This window comes from Drosophila mauritiana, chromosome 2L (assembly GCF_004382145.1).
Source record: "Drosophila mauritiana strain mau12 chromosome 2L, ASM438214v1, whole genome shotgun sequence".
In the NCBI taxonomy this organism is placed as follows: domain Eukaryota; kingdom Metazoa; phylum Arthropoda; class Insecta; order Diptera; family Drosophilidae; genus Drosophila; species Drosophila mauritiana.
In genome coordinates this window covers 15,970,057-15,987,305 of record NC_046667.1, presented here as the reverse complement: position 1 = coordinate 15,987,305, position 17,249 = coordinate 15,970,057, and the positions used below count along the sequence as shown (strand labels likewise).

General features: G+C 40.7%; 1 protein-coding gene across 1 annotated transcript in view; it reads left to right on the top strand.

Moving 5' to 3' along the window:
* The window catches only part of LOC117135661, a 48,537-nt gene extending 45,735 nt beyond the window's left edge, over nucleotides 1–2,802 (top strand). Inside the window, exon 4 of the mRNA XM_033296056.1 lies at nucleotides 2,409–2,802. Coding sequence (XP_033151947.1) covers nucleotides 2,409–2,434 — 26 coding nt within the window. The 3' untranslated portion in view covers nucleotides 2,435–2,802. The remainder of the gene's footprint in view (nucleotides 1–2,408) is intronic.
* Nucleotides 2,803–17,249: the final 14,447 nt, after the last annotated feature.

Below are 17,249 nucleotides of genomic sequence, written 5' to 3'. Positions count from 1 at the left end.
ACCCGAAATGGTGTAGTAGTTTCCCCAAAAAGGTTCGAAAATCCACCACGCAATCGTACTACTCCAATCTTTTGAGTACTCCGCTCTAGAGGAGACACACGACCCAAAAACATAGCTCACAAGCAGTGGCGCCACAAAAGGGGTACTTTTGAGCAGTTATTGCCATAGAAGATATGAAATGTGTTTGGGTAGCCCCTGTGCTTAGGATCCCAAATTCCTAGTACTAACCAAAAGCTCCACCTCTGTCCACAACTGACCAGCGACAACAACTGGCCATCCACTTGGCCCCAGATTGCGACTGGCTCTCCACAAATGCAGCTTTTGTACTACTCGTATCTGGCGGATACATTTCAAAGCAATGCCAACTGGACTGCGTTTATCGCCTGGTAGCCCGGCAAAAGCCGAGACTCAGACTCCAAGAGACCAAGGGGCCAGAAAAAAAACAGGGAAAAAAGAGTGAGGGCCCCATGCGAAATTTATGGGCATCAACGTTCAGTTTGAAGCGGGATCCCGAAAAACCTGGACTGCGAACTCCAAACTCCAATGCCGCGCAGGCGACTAGCTCCAGTGGCTGGCTTGGCATTTGTAATGCCTAAATGCTTTGGCGAATTGATTTTTGGTGTAAACGATGTGCAATTTTAATGGATTGTGCTGCCAGATAAGCCAAAAGGAGGAGCAGTGCCTCGGAAGCGGCGAGCGGGGAATACACCACATATAAATACACAGAGTGAGAGACCCCAACTCTGGGACCATCTCCGATGCCAGTCGTCGTGGCTTGTCGTGTGTCGTTTAATTGAATTTGTTTTGATTAGTTGCTCGATGTGTGTGCGGGCATTTTGCAAATGCAGCTTAAAGTGTTCGCCGCTGGAGTTTTAAACTCACCGGACAAGGGCATCTCAAGAGGAAAGGGAGCAGGATAAAAACCTTTGGGCCTTCAAGGCATCCAGCTAAATTGACATTGTTCATAGTCATAACATGACGGAAAAATGTCAATTTAAATATTTGCAAATATTTTAACAAGGCATGTGCGACCCAGCAGCGCTAATTTCGCATGTGCGAAATAAAAATTGTGCACATTTTTTGCGCCAAAAAAAAAATAAAAGAACCCAAAAAAAGGTGCAACAACTTTTTAATTAATTAAGGGAATGATAACGAAAGCGCCGGGGGTGCAAAGAAAATATTATGCAAAAACTGTGAGCCAAGAGAATGCGAAAAATTTCTGGTTTGAAAAAGGTTAACACGACAGTAGGGTTAAAAATGTTTTGCAGGCCATGAACGATGTTAAACAAGTTTTTACTCATTTTTAAGTCTTGCTTAAGAACATCACTTTTTAACATGTACCAACAATTAAATATCAGAATATCGATGTGGTAAGGAGAAGAGTCTTAAAAGTCCTTAAATATTTACAAAACCAAAATTGGCTTTGGAAAAAATCCTTTTCTTGTCCCAGCATTCAAAAATGAGTTGAGTTTTCGTTTTTCATTTTAAAGGACCCCCAACCTAGTGGCAAATCAAATTCCAAACTCCACTCACAAGTCAATTAGACAGTGAGAAACCAAACACAGAATGCCATATAGCCCCCAAGGGGGTAAATTCGCAATCTCCATTTGAATGACAGGCGGCAGTGCAGTTAACTTGTTGATTTTGCCACAAAAAGGGGGTAAATTTCGTAGAGGAAAGGTTAAGTCTCAACCGGAAATCTGGTCAGAATTTCAATTGTTTATGCGTAAAAGTCAATTTGTGATGCGAAATTCGAGTCGTAGGCAATTGTGTTTCTGGGATCCCTATGCATGCGTTTCAATTAGAATAAGATTGACAGCTAAGCCCGGGGAGTGAAACTGGGTTCCAAACTGGCGATTGGGGTATCCTTGTATCCTGCACTTGCACTTGCACTTGCACTGACCGATAAGGTTATGCACTTGGCTTGTGGTTTTACCGAGCCTAATTGAATTTAATTGATTCGGTTTAGGACTTTTGGGGGAGTCTGTGTGCACCCGCTCACATTTGGGGTGGCTTTCAATCGGGAATTATTGTGGCGGAGTGGGGAATGCATTTTAAAGTTGGACTCCACTTTGGCCGGCTAAATGTTGTAAATGTTGCATGACTTCCAGAGGCCCGCAGTTGGTAGCAGTGAAAAATTGCAGCTGTCAGCGTTGGCCAGAAAAATGATTTGTTGATTTTGTTTCTGGGTTTGAGGAGCTCGTGCGGTTGCATAAATCATAAAACGCTTTACATATTCCATACATATTGTATGGCAGCCCATACTTGCCGCACGTATGCAATTAAACTTAATATAAATGTCTGGCAATTATTGTGTCTGCGTTGCATGAACTGCAGCGACTTTGGCTTATAATTGACTCAACAAGCTTTCCAAAAACGTATCTAAATTAATAATCTTGCACTTGCAGATCCCGAGGAGGAAGAGCAGCCCTAAGCTCCAAACGCTTCGTTGGGATTTTACGCATCAGTACTAACTAGTATATGGATTTCTGAATAGCTTATTTCTGAGACTATAATGAGATTAAAATAGGCTGAAGCTAGCGGAAATGACGTTGTTGTTTCCCGAATAACTTAAAATTAATACAACCATATATGTTAATCTGCTAAGTATCTTTTGAAATATAATACGATTCTTAAAAGTTTTCTAGCTTAAATGTTTTTTAAAAGCTTACCCAACACTGAAAAACTAATGCTATCTTTAAAGACTATAATTTTATGTTTGCTGATTGTAAGATGTTAAAATCGAAACGCTGGAACTATTACTGTATCAATAAACTTATTGAATAAAGATCTTGAAGAATACGAACTTATTTATGACTATTTCAGTGTAACCCCCCAACATTTGGGTGTCTCTCTGAAATTATGGCTATTAGCCCCGGAGAAAAGCAAGCGACACACAATAGCATTCCATTTGCCATCGGACGATGACAGGAGTATGGAACTAATATTTGCCAAAAATGCCAAAACAAAACGACTGGCATAAAAATCACAATAAAACAAAACAGTGTAGGAACAACAGGATCCTGCAACCCGAAGGCGACTATTGTACACATGTAGCTTTCCCCTTGCCAATGGTTGGATGTAAACGAGCGGGCGGGGGGGGATGGTTAGTCGAATGTCCTGAAAGCTTTCTCCAGTCTCGCGCCTTTTGTGTGCGATGTGTGTTTACATGGTGATTTTTTGTTCGCACGCGATATCCTTTAAGCCGCCGCCCAGGATGTTTACCACCCCCCTGAATGCCCTCAGTGTTTGCTCCTTTCGGGCTGTCTGTCATATATGCGAACTATGAAATGGCTGGCAAACATTCAACTATTGTTTGCATTAGTTGGTCTTTTCAGCTTTTCGGTTTGCCCAAATGCCCCGCATAATTGTTGCCGCTGCTTTGTCCATCAAACAATGGGAAAACACCGAGCAACACGGGCAACAATAGCAACATTTGTCGTGAGTTATTTATTTGGAAATACAGCCAAGTTGCCAAAACATAGCAGTTAATTATGGGGATAGTAAAATTACAAACACGCAGAACATCAACTTAATACAAATTATCTTTAATGTTTAGATTGAATATTAAATAATATTATTCATTAAATAATAAAACAAAATATTTTGAACTTGTAATACAAATATTAATTAAACTTTATATAAAATTAATGCATATTTATTTAACTTTAAGTACACCTTTCCTCCCCTCATTTCCGCAATTGAAATTAAGTTTTTTATGAAATTTTTATTCTCTGAATTCTGAGTGCAGCTGTAGGCCAGTGGAATATTGCAACTGCAGGAGGTGTCCTCGTTCTTTGTCGGTGTCATGTCTTCATTGCTGGATGCAAACAGCAACGGCAAACAACGAAACAACCAAACAGAAACAACGGCAGCTGTAAATTTATGCACGCACATGCAGCTGGCTGCATTTTTTGCGATTCCCCACTGTTGCATGTTGCCGCCTTTTTGGGGCGTTTTTCCGCAATGTTGCGAATGTTGCAGGCACAGGTGCAACTGCAGCACGTGGCATGTGCAACAATGATGTCAAACAAAATATGCAGTTGCAGATCTAGAGTGGACGGCAAATGTGGGTGGTTGGGGTATCCAAACAGACATATTTCTGCCTAGATTGGGTTGTCACCACGTGTTGTCGCCGCGCTGGAAAAACTTGAAGTGCTCTGGAATCCAATAGGTATGTTTGGCCAGGAAAATTGTGGTTTAGACAGAAAATTAAATATTTGTGAAGCTTTAAGAAAAAGGCTTAAGTTTTAAGCCCAAGTATGTTAAATTTTTAAAGCTCTATTCTAGCTTAATCTAGTTACTAATTTTAAAGTTGTCAGTTAGTTTCTTGCTAAGAGAAACTCCTTTCACAACCCCTTACCTTCACGCCAATTTTGGGTAATAACTCCCCCAAGTCAAATATTTCCGCATTACCTCGATCGTCTAATATTGACTTCGCCGCAAACCCAAACCGCCGAGTCACTTAGCCGGCTTTAACAAATAGCCCAAAGGACAAATGGGCCAGGCGTAGAACAACGACAAAAACACATGAATAATGCAGGCTGTTTACTGGCGACCACGCCCACTCGCCGCCAATCGACGAACGCCTAAGCACCGAAATTAGCGCAAATAACAATTAAAAATGCTTGAATGCATTTAATTATTTTGTTGATTGTGCAAATATGTATGGTCAAATCAGAAAAACTAATCGAAAATGCAATGGGAAAATACATTTTGCGCAAATTAATTAAAATTATCGAGGCGAACGGACAAATCAACATACACAAAATAAAAACACAGTGAAATAACAAATGGCCGAGCCAAAGCAACTAATTAATGAGTTGATTAATAAACAATTAGACGGCGGCGCAGGGGAAATAGTTACCAAATCGATGCCAATTTATGAGCTGGTAATTGACGCCCACACACACGAAAAATCGGGCCCATAACTCAGCACTTTGGCCAAGTGGCGACTGTTGTAAATCAAGTGGGCCCGAGCCATTGAGCCAACTTGTTTGCCTCTTTTTTTATTTTCGCTTTTTTTTGGCATGCAAACTTGGCCCAGCTGGCGTGGAAAAAAGTCTGGATGGATGGGGGGAAAAGAAACAGGCAGTATGCCTCTGCCCACTTCTCAGATCCCTCGACTAGATACCCGAAAATTTTTTAGTTAGCCTCCTTCAACGGCTGGGCGCATAGTGCTAGGCACAAAAGTGGGTGGAGCAGCTGGGATCCCGGTGGCAGCCACTGCACTTGGCTTCTGCAGTTGCAAATTTCTTACTCCAGCTCACTGTGCGCCTGTGTAGCCCGGCCACGCCCAGCCTTTTTCATTTTCTTATTTTTTTGTTTTTTATTTTTACTTGGCCCGAGGTTCTTTTTGGGGCTCACACACACAGCAACTGGCAAACTGATTGTTCAGATAAGTGGGCCCACGACTTGACTATGCCTCTGGTTCGGCATTACAATACCCGTATTGGTTCAGTCCCAAGCGCAAATATGTTAATTGCAGCAGCGCCAAACAGAAGCCCCAAACGGTTGGTTGGATTGGGGGCTTTCTTAGTTTCAGGAAGGTGTATCTGATTGTCAGAGTTCAAATAGCAATTGAAATAAACGTCTCAAGAGCGTTAATTGCTTCATTAACTCGCAAATTACCATACAAATGAAGGCATTAAATGGATAAGTAAAGTTACTATTGTGATTTTGGATTTGCGTGGTATTTTTTCAAAAACTTGTACTGCTTTTTTAACTGATATTTCCGGATTCCAAAGGTCGCCCAAGGAATTCCAAAAATGGCAGCAAATTGAAATTAATTTAAAGACACGGGAAAGCGTTAATTGAACAACATTAGGGCCAACATTTGATTGCTTAATTTACATGAAAATTAACTAAACCAGACGCTGGGTGAGAAGGCGAAATCTCGGAGCAGTCGGAATGCCCAAGGAACATGCCAAACTAGAGTCGAAAATAATGGGTCAGGAACTCAGGGAGCAGGAGCCATCCCTTCGCTGGCTTCGAGGACAGTGCGGAGTTCATAAAGACGCAGACCATTAAGACGGTTTAATTCTTGATTTTACACCCTCGTCGTGGGTATAAATATATATATATACATTTTTGGGGTCCAAGGAGTCCGAGAATTCGGTCGTGGCTCATGACCCACGAGGACTGTCAATTTCTGGGCTCTACGCCCCTCGTTTTATTTTTAATTTCGTCTGAGCGAGTCTTTTTTATGCCGTCGAGGCTCATTAGATTTGCAAAGTGTTTGGCCTTTCTCCGCTGTCGATGGTGGTCGTTAATGTTATTATGTTGTTGGTCTCGGGACCCCAAGGTTACTGGCCAAATGCAATTGGATTAATAAATGCCATTAGGCATTGCAAGTGTTTTACTTTTATTCCGTTTTTTTGGGATGGATAATTTGTATTTATGCTGTCATTTTATGCCACATTTAAGTCGAGTTATGAGCAAGGACAAAAAGTAAGCATAATAAATTATAAGGAGAAAAAGGTTCCCAACGGGAATAAAATCAATAATATGCTCTATAACAACATAAGTAGCTTAAGGACGAACTTTAAGAAAATTGTATAGTTAAAAACTAATATTGTTAAGAAGCTCGTTCAGATGTACTATGCTGAATATTTTGGAAAAATTCATATTGCGCTTTAATTTTACGCCACATTTCTTAGGCATTACAAAAAAAAGGAAGTTATGGTGCTGCAGGATATGGGAAAGGAAATGGAAATGAGACAAATGTCAACAATCGCTGGGTTATTTTGACAGTTCATGGGGTGACTTTGTGGGTGTGTCCCCGACACTTGGCAAACAAATTTTCCGGCAGCAATTAGACCAGCGCGTTTTTTATTTTAATATAAATGAAGTGAAATTAAAAGGCAACTGTTGACAAAGGCCAGAGAGTCACATGTGGTCACGGGCAGAGTGACTCCGCCATCAAGTTTGACGCTCATCATCGTCATCAAAGCAGACGCACGTGTCTGGGCGGTCAACTTAGTCCAGCGGCAAATGCTTTTGACACCTTTCACCCGAACGGGTGTGAAAAAGGCCCGAATAAAAGGTCACAAAGCTGGACAATTGCAGAGGTCCCTGTGGTCGGGGTCACTCGGACCCCAATAACCTTTGCCTGACAGCAGTAACGCCCCGAGTTCACAATAATCACAAATTCCTGGTCACTTGCTAATGAAGGACTTCAACGGGAGCTCAGTGAACTTGAAATTTGAGAAACTCTGGAGTAGCGCATATCGATAACCTTCAGACTGACACAATTTGGGATATAAGTTTGACAGGTGATTTGCTCAAGAAACTGAGGTCAAAGTTGAGCCAATAAAATGGCTTACACTTCATATAATAATGGACTACTCTGTGCAACTTATTTTCATGAGAGCAACCCCTTGACATTTCGTTTACTTCTCCAGTCTAAGCTAATTATTTGTTAATCAACGCTTACTACACACACTTAATGTATTTTAACACACATCTGACAATAACCAAATTTAGGCATTTCCCCAGGGATTACGTCTTCTGAAAATCCCAGTCGACAGAAATTCCGCCGACGCCCAAGTAAATTGAATTCTTTTTCGGCAAACGAAACTAAACGAATTAAACGTGTTCGGCTAGAGACCTCTTCATACACATATATACACACGTATATAGGCAACGACCACGCCCACAGGAGGTGGAAAAAATAATTAAATGATAAACTAATCTACACCCAAGCCTTTAATAATCAGGCGCCAAAGAGGAGGAAACGAGAGGCCAGCAACTGATAGAGTTAGAGAGATATAGAGTCTGTGTTTTTTGGGGAAGAAGTGGGGCCAAAATTGGGCGGAAAAATGGCATGGAATATATATGTACATACGTAGATATAGTCGAACGGGTGTCCTTGCTGGGTTCGCCGCCTGGGCAAATAATTATTATTTTTCGAAACTATAAATCTGCTTACAAAATATTTTCGTGCATTTTTCTCCAAGCCACCCACAGCGAAGGGGGCTAAATGGTGGGTCTGCAAGGGGTTAAGCGAGGAGGAGCACCAGACTGCGCCAGCTTCGGTAATGATATACAGTTTTCAATTAAAAATTATAGTCTAATGAAATTTTCCAGCATCGCCGGCAGCAGAGTATTCTGGGCTTTTTATTTTATTTTTTTGGTTACAGAGAAGGGGGAGCGAAGAAAAGTTAATTGCCAGTTTCTGTGAGCAGAGCAACCTTTAAAAGGTTTTGCCAAAAAAGGGTTTCCCAATTCACCTTTAGTTTGTGTGAAGTTTCTGCCTTGCTACTCCCAATTATTTTCATGTCTTGCAGTGGCTCAAACATTTTGTCAACTTGTTGGGACTCTTTTGATTTATGCTATTTACTTTTTATCAACCTGCCGTCTGCACTGGATCAAAAATAATTACAAAGCCGGGTACTGCTCCCCTTGTCCCAACTCCTTCTTGACTGCATTTTTCGATCAAATTTCTTAGTTCACAAAAACTACTGGCCACATACACACACACGTGCAAACCGGCCACAAAACATTTTGGTATGAAAAATGTCCAAATTGCTAACCGAAAAATGTCCTTTTAAGCTGGGGATACGGCAAGGACCATATCTGCTTTATAGTTTGCTTTTTGTTTGCTTTCTAATAGTTGCTCCGCAGAGGTCCGCAAATGTGGAAGATGGAGGCGATGAGCACCTGTCCCATAGCTGGCAACCCTGTCCCTTGCAGAATTCACAAACCCCATTCTCGCATGTAATCCGAAACATTGTTGGTTTTAGTTTTTCCGGACTGTGGCTCTATAGTTTGAGTAATTTGCTTTTAAGCGGTTTTTAATATCAAAGTATTGCCGAAATATTTCCTAAAATACATGCTGAAACACACCCCCAATGCGACACGAAACATTTCATACCGAAAATGCGTAGAAAATCTGTTTGAAATTGTTATGTCATTTTTATGCAAAATATTTTCGAATTACTAGAAACAAAAACCGCTGAGCTGGACCTCGCGCCTTGTGACTGTCATAAAAATGGAGAAATCGTAACATTTAAAAGCTGTTCTCATAAACATAATGGGATCAGAGGGAAAAACCTTAAGCCCCTGTAAACAAAAAAAAAGAAAAAGAAAGTGAAGAAGTCATCAAAATGTAACTCAAGACATTTGCCGAGACTAATTTCTGTCCAGTTCAGGTTATTCCTGGGCTCATATTGCCATTCGTTTCACTTTTTTTGCCTTTGTTTCTGTTTTTCTTTTTTGTATTTTTGCCTCTGTTTAGGGGGTTTTTCTCACCCCAACAGTTCATTAGCCAGAATTTACAGTCACTTTTGGGCAATGCAACCGAAATGGTACGCAAATGTAGGCCCAAAAAGGTGGCTTTGTTTCTGAGGGATGTAGATACACTAAAGATACTTTGCTCTAAACATCTGAGGTCCTCGTCCACAATTACCATGAATATTAAGCCACAATAAGAGCCAAAAGCTGCAAGCTGAACTCGCAATTGATGGAGCCACAGATGTTTCGGTGAGGTTGCGGTTTTCGGTTTGGTTTCTATTTTTGGGGTTTTGGCCTCACCTTCGACCAGGTAGTTGAAGGAGGGTTGGCTTTTGTTTGAGTCGGGGGTTTCTAAATGGAGATACCCCAGAAGTACCAAATGCATTTTTAATGAAATTTATGTAGCCTTGCATTAGTTAGTAAAATAGAAAGGGAAAGCTGCGATGAGGTTAAGAAATACTAGCTAGGTAGGCTTTAGATTGGTTCTATAGGATGAATTTCATCAGCTTCCTTCCCGGTTCATACGAGAACCCATCGCCCGTTTTGAAAATGTTAAAAAAAATGAGTAAATGGTTTGCAAAAATAATAAAGCAGTAAAGAAAACTTGCACATTTTTCGGGCTAATCAAGTGGCGTCCCTGGAGAAATGCGCATTCATTTAAACATTCCAAACTACAAGTTACCCCTCAGAAAAGACCACTCTCCATATATCCTGATGGCCTGCATCCTGTGAACCCATTACATACGCAGTTAACTCAATTCCTCTCTTTTCTGTCCGTTTGCAATGCTGGCAGCCAAATTGAATTCAAATTCAATTTGAACTTTTCAATTTAAGGAGAGCAGAGGGAGGATAACAGCCAGAGCACATTTCGAATGCGTAAAATGTAATGAAAATTATGAGTTGAACCTGAACTTGATCCAGAAGCTGAACAAAAAAAAATGTGGAAAAGTGAAAGCTAAATGAAATTTAACAAACCAAATTGTTCATGCACTTTTGAGCAACACTTTCAGCGTTAAAAGGGCAGACAGAAGCTCAGACAGTTGGCCAAATGAAATGAAACATACTCGTAAATTTAAATTGAAATTGAAATACGGCAAACTTCAGACGTGCGTCCTGTTTTTGTTGCCTTTCGTTGCCGCGGGCAGCGTTTTTGTAGCTGGGTGTGACATTTGACGCCCGGCGAGGGTAATTTTCTCCGTTTTCCACCCACTGCCACCAACCCGACTTTCCCGCACCGACACTCACTAGTTATGACAGTTACAACTTTAATCAGACAGCCCCACATCCAACTCCAGCGCATTCATAACCAGCGAAACTTTTACGAGGCACTTGCCCAGTTGACGAGTCCTTTGGCTCGACTAGGCCATCCAGGTACGTCCGCACAGATGAGGTCCTGGCCGTTCCACATTGTTGACCAAACATAAAAAGTATGTTCGCCGTCAAGTTGGATTTGTGAGGCAATCCAAATAAGGGCTACACTTCTATATCGAATCTTATTTGAATGTAGTCATTTAACATATTTACTTATGTTCCTATAGATCGAAACTAAAAGTTCCATAAGATAAGCTGCTATATGGTAAGTTTCAAACTGAAATATAATTTTACTTAAGACGCCACAAGTATTTTCTTTATAAGCAATTTTTTACATTTACTTTCTAAAGAAACCGCTAATGTAATTATAAAATATATTTACATACTTAAAATGTCATGCATTTAATCGATTGCTTTCCAGTGTATAGCGAAAACCCATCAAATGCACCCATTGCAGACGAGACTGCGTTGCTATCCTTTGTGCTTAGTGCCCACAAAAGATGGCTCGGCACCCAAAATCGAACCGAAAATCCAAAAATAGGACCAGACACAATCCCAACTGCCTTCCGAAACGCTTCAGGCCAGACCGACAATTATTATTTTACAAATTGATATTTATGAAGCAATTTACAAAATGTTTTTACGCCAAACGACTTTTGCAATCGCCTGAGCTGGATGTCCGGGAGTCGGAGGCTTGCACAAACAATGCACACAGATTGCAGTCGTGGCCAGGTCCTGATTTTCGTCCTGGACTCATAGACCCTTCGGACCCTGCTGCATTGGCATTGCAGTCGGGCAAAAAATGTCATGAATTTCATTCGGAAAAGAGGCGCAGGAGGCCGTGGACCGGCAAATGGTTGACTTTCGCCCACCGAGGCCCCACAAATGTTTATTAATTTTATTGAACAATTAATTAAATGCGGGCAAAATGTTTTGTCAGCGGCAATGCCAAACGACAGCTGCGAACGACGACGACGATGGCCTTTTGGCTTGTTGCACTGCGCCTGCAAGTATGCAGCGCAATATTAAAATACCACAAAAACGTGACTCCAAGTCGATGGATGGGGATATTCGGGCATATGGAATGGATCGGGATGTTCCGGACTTCGTGTTCAAAAAATATATATTGTAAGGCGGTCTAAAAATGTGAAAATATGCTGTAAACATGTCTTGTCATCAAGCAACTTAAAAAACTTTAAATGAAATATATTATTAAGTAAATAAATGCCATCTGATAATAGAGAATTCTGGTTCTGGAACACCCTTAAGCGAGTATGATTTTATGAACTGCAACAGCAGTTGCAACAACAATCAAAGGGCCGTTAGCACTCAATGCAAATGTTGCAGTCACAAATTGTTTTTATTGAAATGGAGCCCACCCATACTTGCGGAATATAAAGAAAATTGCCAAATGAAAATAGGCAAATGGCAAAATGTGCTCCATTGTTTGAAAATATATGTTCTGAATGTGCTGCCTCCTGCTCCAAAAAACAAGTGCAGGCCATAACAGTTGTGTTATTTAATGCCAAATTTATTTGCATATTGTAGCATTCGTAGTGGGTGGCAGTGGAAAATGGGTTGGGAAATTCAAGGAAGCTGGTGAGCAAGCGATATGCACTTGACACTCAAGTGGACGCTACACACATGCCAAAATTTGGGCGGGGATATATGTCCATACATACGTATTATTCTCGAGGGTGGCTCGGCTTTCGAAAAAGGTTTTTTGGTTTTCGCACACTCGGCGCGCGCTTAAGTAAATACAAATTTACATTTCGCTGCCATAAACACTTTTAAATTTGAATTTCATTCTTTTCCCTTATTTTTTATATGCATTTCGTACGGGGGCGCATGCAAATTGAAATTGATGCCAAGGTAAACAGTTTCAGTGGAAGCCAGACAACTGGCCAAAAGGTCAGCGTGGTTCCAAGCCCCTTCCCCCACAGCTTCTGACCCCATCCGGATGAGCTGCCAAAGAGCTTATCCTAGCCCACTGCGTTGACAACTTCGGTTAGCCACTGGAGAGCGTGAGCGTGGGGCAAACCCTCGAGGAAATGTCTTGGCCATAAGTCAAAGCCACTTCACAAAACACTTCCGGCTCACTGGTACGTTTTGTGGATTTTCTATTATCCGCTTGTTGGATTTCCTTTTATGCTTGAGCTTTTTTTCTGTTCGCACATGATTACCTTACAATTTATGGAACCAAGTTCGCTGCTTTCAGTGGTTTGTTCATCGGAATTTTCGTTTGTAGTAAAATTATTAGGTAATTTTTTTTTAAATAATTATAAAATTAATACCCCGTTTAAACCAAGTCAATATACTTAATAGAGAACATGCTAGTTCCGATTTTCCCAGAGATCCTTCTAGCTTTTTGCACAATTTCCCACCCCCTCCACATGTTTTACTACCACAAGGAGATCTGGTTCTTCTACCCAGCATTTCACTCCTTTGGCAATTTTCCCATTTATTTCTGCTGCCGCAAAGCAATTGAAATGGTATTTTCATTTCCGAGTGTGCACTTGTTGCTCGATGGGACAAGGGTTTATTTTGGCAGAAAAGTGTAAGCCCGGTCCCCCTTTTCGTTTGTAGTTTCTTGGTGGTTGCTGCCACAAAAGACCCTTTTTGGCTGAACCACAGCAAAAAAGCTGAGGAAAATCGTCGGATAAAAAGGGGCGTTTAGTGTGTAAAAAGAAGCTGGGCGAATTGAGCAGAGAGCCCTTGTTGTTTTTGTTAAATTTTGCAGAAAGTCACCAAAAAATCACCACCCACACCCGCCGGATCCGCTTTCCTTTTGTGTGGGTGCGTGTGGTTTTCGCTACCGGGTTTTTTGTTTAGCCTTTTGGGTATTTAAACTAAGCGGATTGTGTGGGTGACATGAGTAGGTGTTAAGTGGCTTTGTCACTTTTCCCGAGGGGTGAGAAAATCCGAGTATTCCTCTAGTTTCATCCACTCATCCACGATTTGGGAGGAAAGCACACTTACGGAGAACTGGAAAAGCCCAATCACGTTGCCTTGCACTCAATTTAAGCATTTAATTGCTTTCTGCAATCATTCGAAAAACACTTTCGCAAGCCTCCCAAATGTAAAATCTCACAAAATTAATCAGTTTGCTTCGCCCCATCCTCCCAGAAAGTCAGAGCAATTAATCCAACTCAAATGACTGACTGATTCTATCGTTTTGCAACCCAATCGAGGAGATGGAGATTTGCCAAGGCAATAAATCGTTGCCTGCTGCTACGGCTGTTAATTTGCAATTCCGATTTCAATTTGAGCACAATTTTTGGCTCCGAAAAATATGGCCAACGGGCAATTGCTCTGCAATGCCTGTTATACACTTGGAGAAAATAGTCAGTTTCCAAATTTATCAGCTTAAATAAAATATCCAACAAAATTGGATATTTATATTCCTTTTAAACTTATAAAGCACTATGAAATGGGGTTATATCCCCAAGGATATGTCTCTATATATTATCTTAAATCATTAATCATTCAATTGCATACCAGTTAAAGTACAAAATATTTCTTTCAGTGCCTCATCACTTCTAGATCCCTGAGAGAGTGATGCGCCCGTAGTAACCGCAAACATTTGACCAGGAGCCCTCGGGGGCTGCGGCGCCTGCTCCTGTTCCTGTTCCAGTTTCACTGGCAGGACCTCCCCTTCAATGTGGCTATGGATGTGGTCATCCTGCGTCCGGTCGACCGGACATGCGTCCGTTTGTAAGCCATTCATTTGTCCAATCATTCAACCGGAAGCTATACCGTTTGACACACATATACCCGTAGAGTCCCCCAATCCGGAATGTGCTGGTGGCGCTGGAACCCGCTGGGTGTCACACTCGGACACTCGCATGACACATGCAAATTTTCCACTCGCATCCCCCAGAACAGCCACATCCGCATCCGCATCCTCATCCGCTTCTACCGGCAATGTGTCATGCGAGTGCTAGTCGCCACTTAATTCATTTGATGCCGTAATTTGGCAATTTCTCGCAGATTTCCACAGTCTGACATTCGGATTTGATCAATTAATTTGAATAACACCGGTCATTTATCATGTCGCGGACCCGGATGCGAAAGGGTTGTCCCGGCTGGCTGGCTGACAGGATATCCCCAGGTCTAGGGTTGCTGATTGGAGGCGGCCGACGAAGTTAATCCCCCCATCGTGTGACTTCAGTTTGGGTTCGTTTTTTAGTCGCAGCTCACGAGGGATTTAAATTGTTTTCATTGGATGTTTTAGGGAGAGTGTCATTAGATATATGTAGGTAGAAGCCGTGCCACTTTCCCAAGTCAGGTAAACACATAAACTAAAATAAAATTGTTATATTTTGCTTGCAACTTTAGCTAAGAACTATTAATTTCGTTAGAAGTCAAAGGAGAATTTAACCCTCAAAAATTATTGTCTGTATATAAGCAAACATTTCCACTGCCGCAAGTAATCATAATAAATGACAAGGAAAATGCCTAAATTACGTTTTTAATAAGCGCAACAATACTTTATGGAACTGCTGCAATACTCCCCGTATTTTTTAACCGTATATCTTTTTTCTTCCAGCTACAGCAAGTCACGTAAAAATGTAAGCTAAAGTGAGTGGAACAACAAAAGAAAAGCCCTGAAAGAAGACACGGCTGCTTAGATAAATGAATGCGAATTACGAGCGGGGAAAATGTGGAAGGGCAGCATTTTCCGGGGAAAAACTCCTCTTCCAGTGCCACATACTTTGCATACTTTTCTGGGAAACATTCGGAAACAAGCGTGAAGCCGCAGCAACTGTGTAAAATTTGTTTGAAAAAAAAAATGGTTCGAAAAGCGCGGAAAAAAATAACAAATCACAAAAGACGAAAAATATTATATACAAATGACTTTTTATGTTGATTTCATGGGAGCAGCTGTTACGGGGGACCCCGTTTTTGTTGCTCATAATTTATTATCCTGCACGGTTTGTTTTATGAACTTTAAATAAAAATTTATTAGCAGGCAGGGGAGACAAGATAAAGGCGTACAAGTTGTGCGGCATGTGGCCGTCGCAAGACGGTTTGCATTTTTGATTAATATCCATTTTCCTGCTATCGACGATGCATCAATCAAAGTTTTCAACATTCCGCCCGTGAAATGAATCTTGACTTTTGGTCAGGGAATTCATCCCTTAGATATGATGTTTGATGCATGAGCCTATCAATAAATTTGACAAATACAGAAACTGGTCAGTTAATTAGATAAAAATGTTCATTTCATTTATATCTCAGAGCAAATAATTTTATTTTCCAAATACTTCTTGTTTTGTTTGATTGCTTCCTAGACTATATAAAACAATTCTTTTACTTTTATTGAAATAAAAACATTTTTACACTTCTCTGGTATTTCGTTGACTTTTATCTATCTCCTTCTGAAATCGAAAGCATTTTCCCAAACCAGCTAGAACTTTCATTCGTTGACGTCAATTTTATCCCCTGCTGTTTTGGCATCTTCAAAAAAAAAATGCAAAGGATATCTTAATCCAGACTTTTATTGGGGGAAATGTAATACAATCTCACAATTTAACGCTACATATGTTTGGCGTATGAATTTCATACCATTTGTAATACATTGAAGGAAACTTGCGTTCCAGCAAAAATCAACAGAATCCAAATAAAATATAGACCAAGCTATTCAGAAAAATCGAAAAAAATAGTTTTATTTAATATTAAATTTTTACATGGTGAGTAATAATATTAAAAATAGTATGCTAACAAGCTAAGAATCTTTAATCTTGAAAAAACAGCCTATAAAGAATTCATATAACTTGAACCTCAAAAAAGACTCGTGTTTCAAGCGTTGACATTTCTTGTAAATTTATTCTGACACAAAATCGTTTAGCAATAAAGTTAAAATCTCGCATAATTGTTCCCCAAAGTGGCATATGGACAAGTCGATTTCCTCGAGGGTTGTCTTCGGGAATTATCCGAACAGAGAGTCAAATGAAAAAAAACGCAACGCGAATATAAGATTGTACACCAATTTTATTAACTGCAAATCTTATTTGCATGTTTATTTTGCATAATGTGCCGAAAAACAAGCGTCGAGTAAGGACATCGCACCCCTGCAAAATATGGTATGAGGGTAGCTTTCTTTTATTCAAATATTTTCTTATGACTTGCCAGAGCGCGACAAAAATTCGATTTGAGTGTCTGTCAACCGCCGAGCTCCGCCCAAAAAAAAAAAAATTAAAAGCTGAAAAAAAAGGAAAAACAAATTTCACGCCTAACAACGCGGTTTCCGGCCCTTCCACGATTTGCATACGAAATCGGAGAAGTCAGAAGGACCTGTCGAGTCGAGGGTGGTTGCAACAATTACAGATGCCATTTGGCCTTTCGATTCGAGTGGCTTTCCGTATTTTCATATTTTATGCATTTTCCACGTGTCAAATCGCGCGTCAATCAATCGATGCGCATCAGGCATGTTTAATTTTTGGAAAATTTCCCATCCACTACGCTGTGCTGTTGCCATTTTATTTGCTTTTCATTTTTATGCCCCGGCACACCCCACGAAAATGTAAAACAAAAAAAATAAGCAGAATAAGGTGCTGGTTTCAATTTTACGCCGATTGGTTTTCGGCAATCGCCTGTGCAAATAAGCTGAGCGAGCGATAAGCCCAAGGTCCATGCCTGTCGTCTGGCTATATAGCCCACTGCCCATATAGCCGGGCTCAAATTTAAATAAATACAAGCAA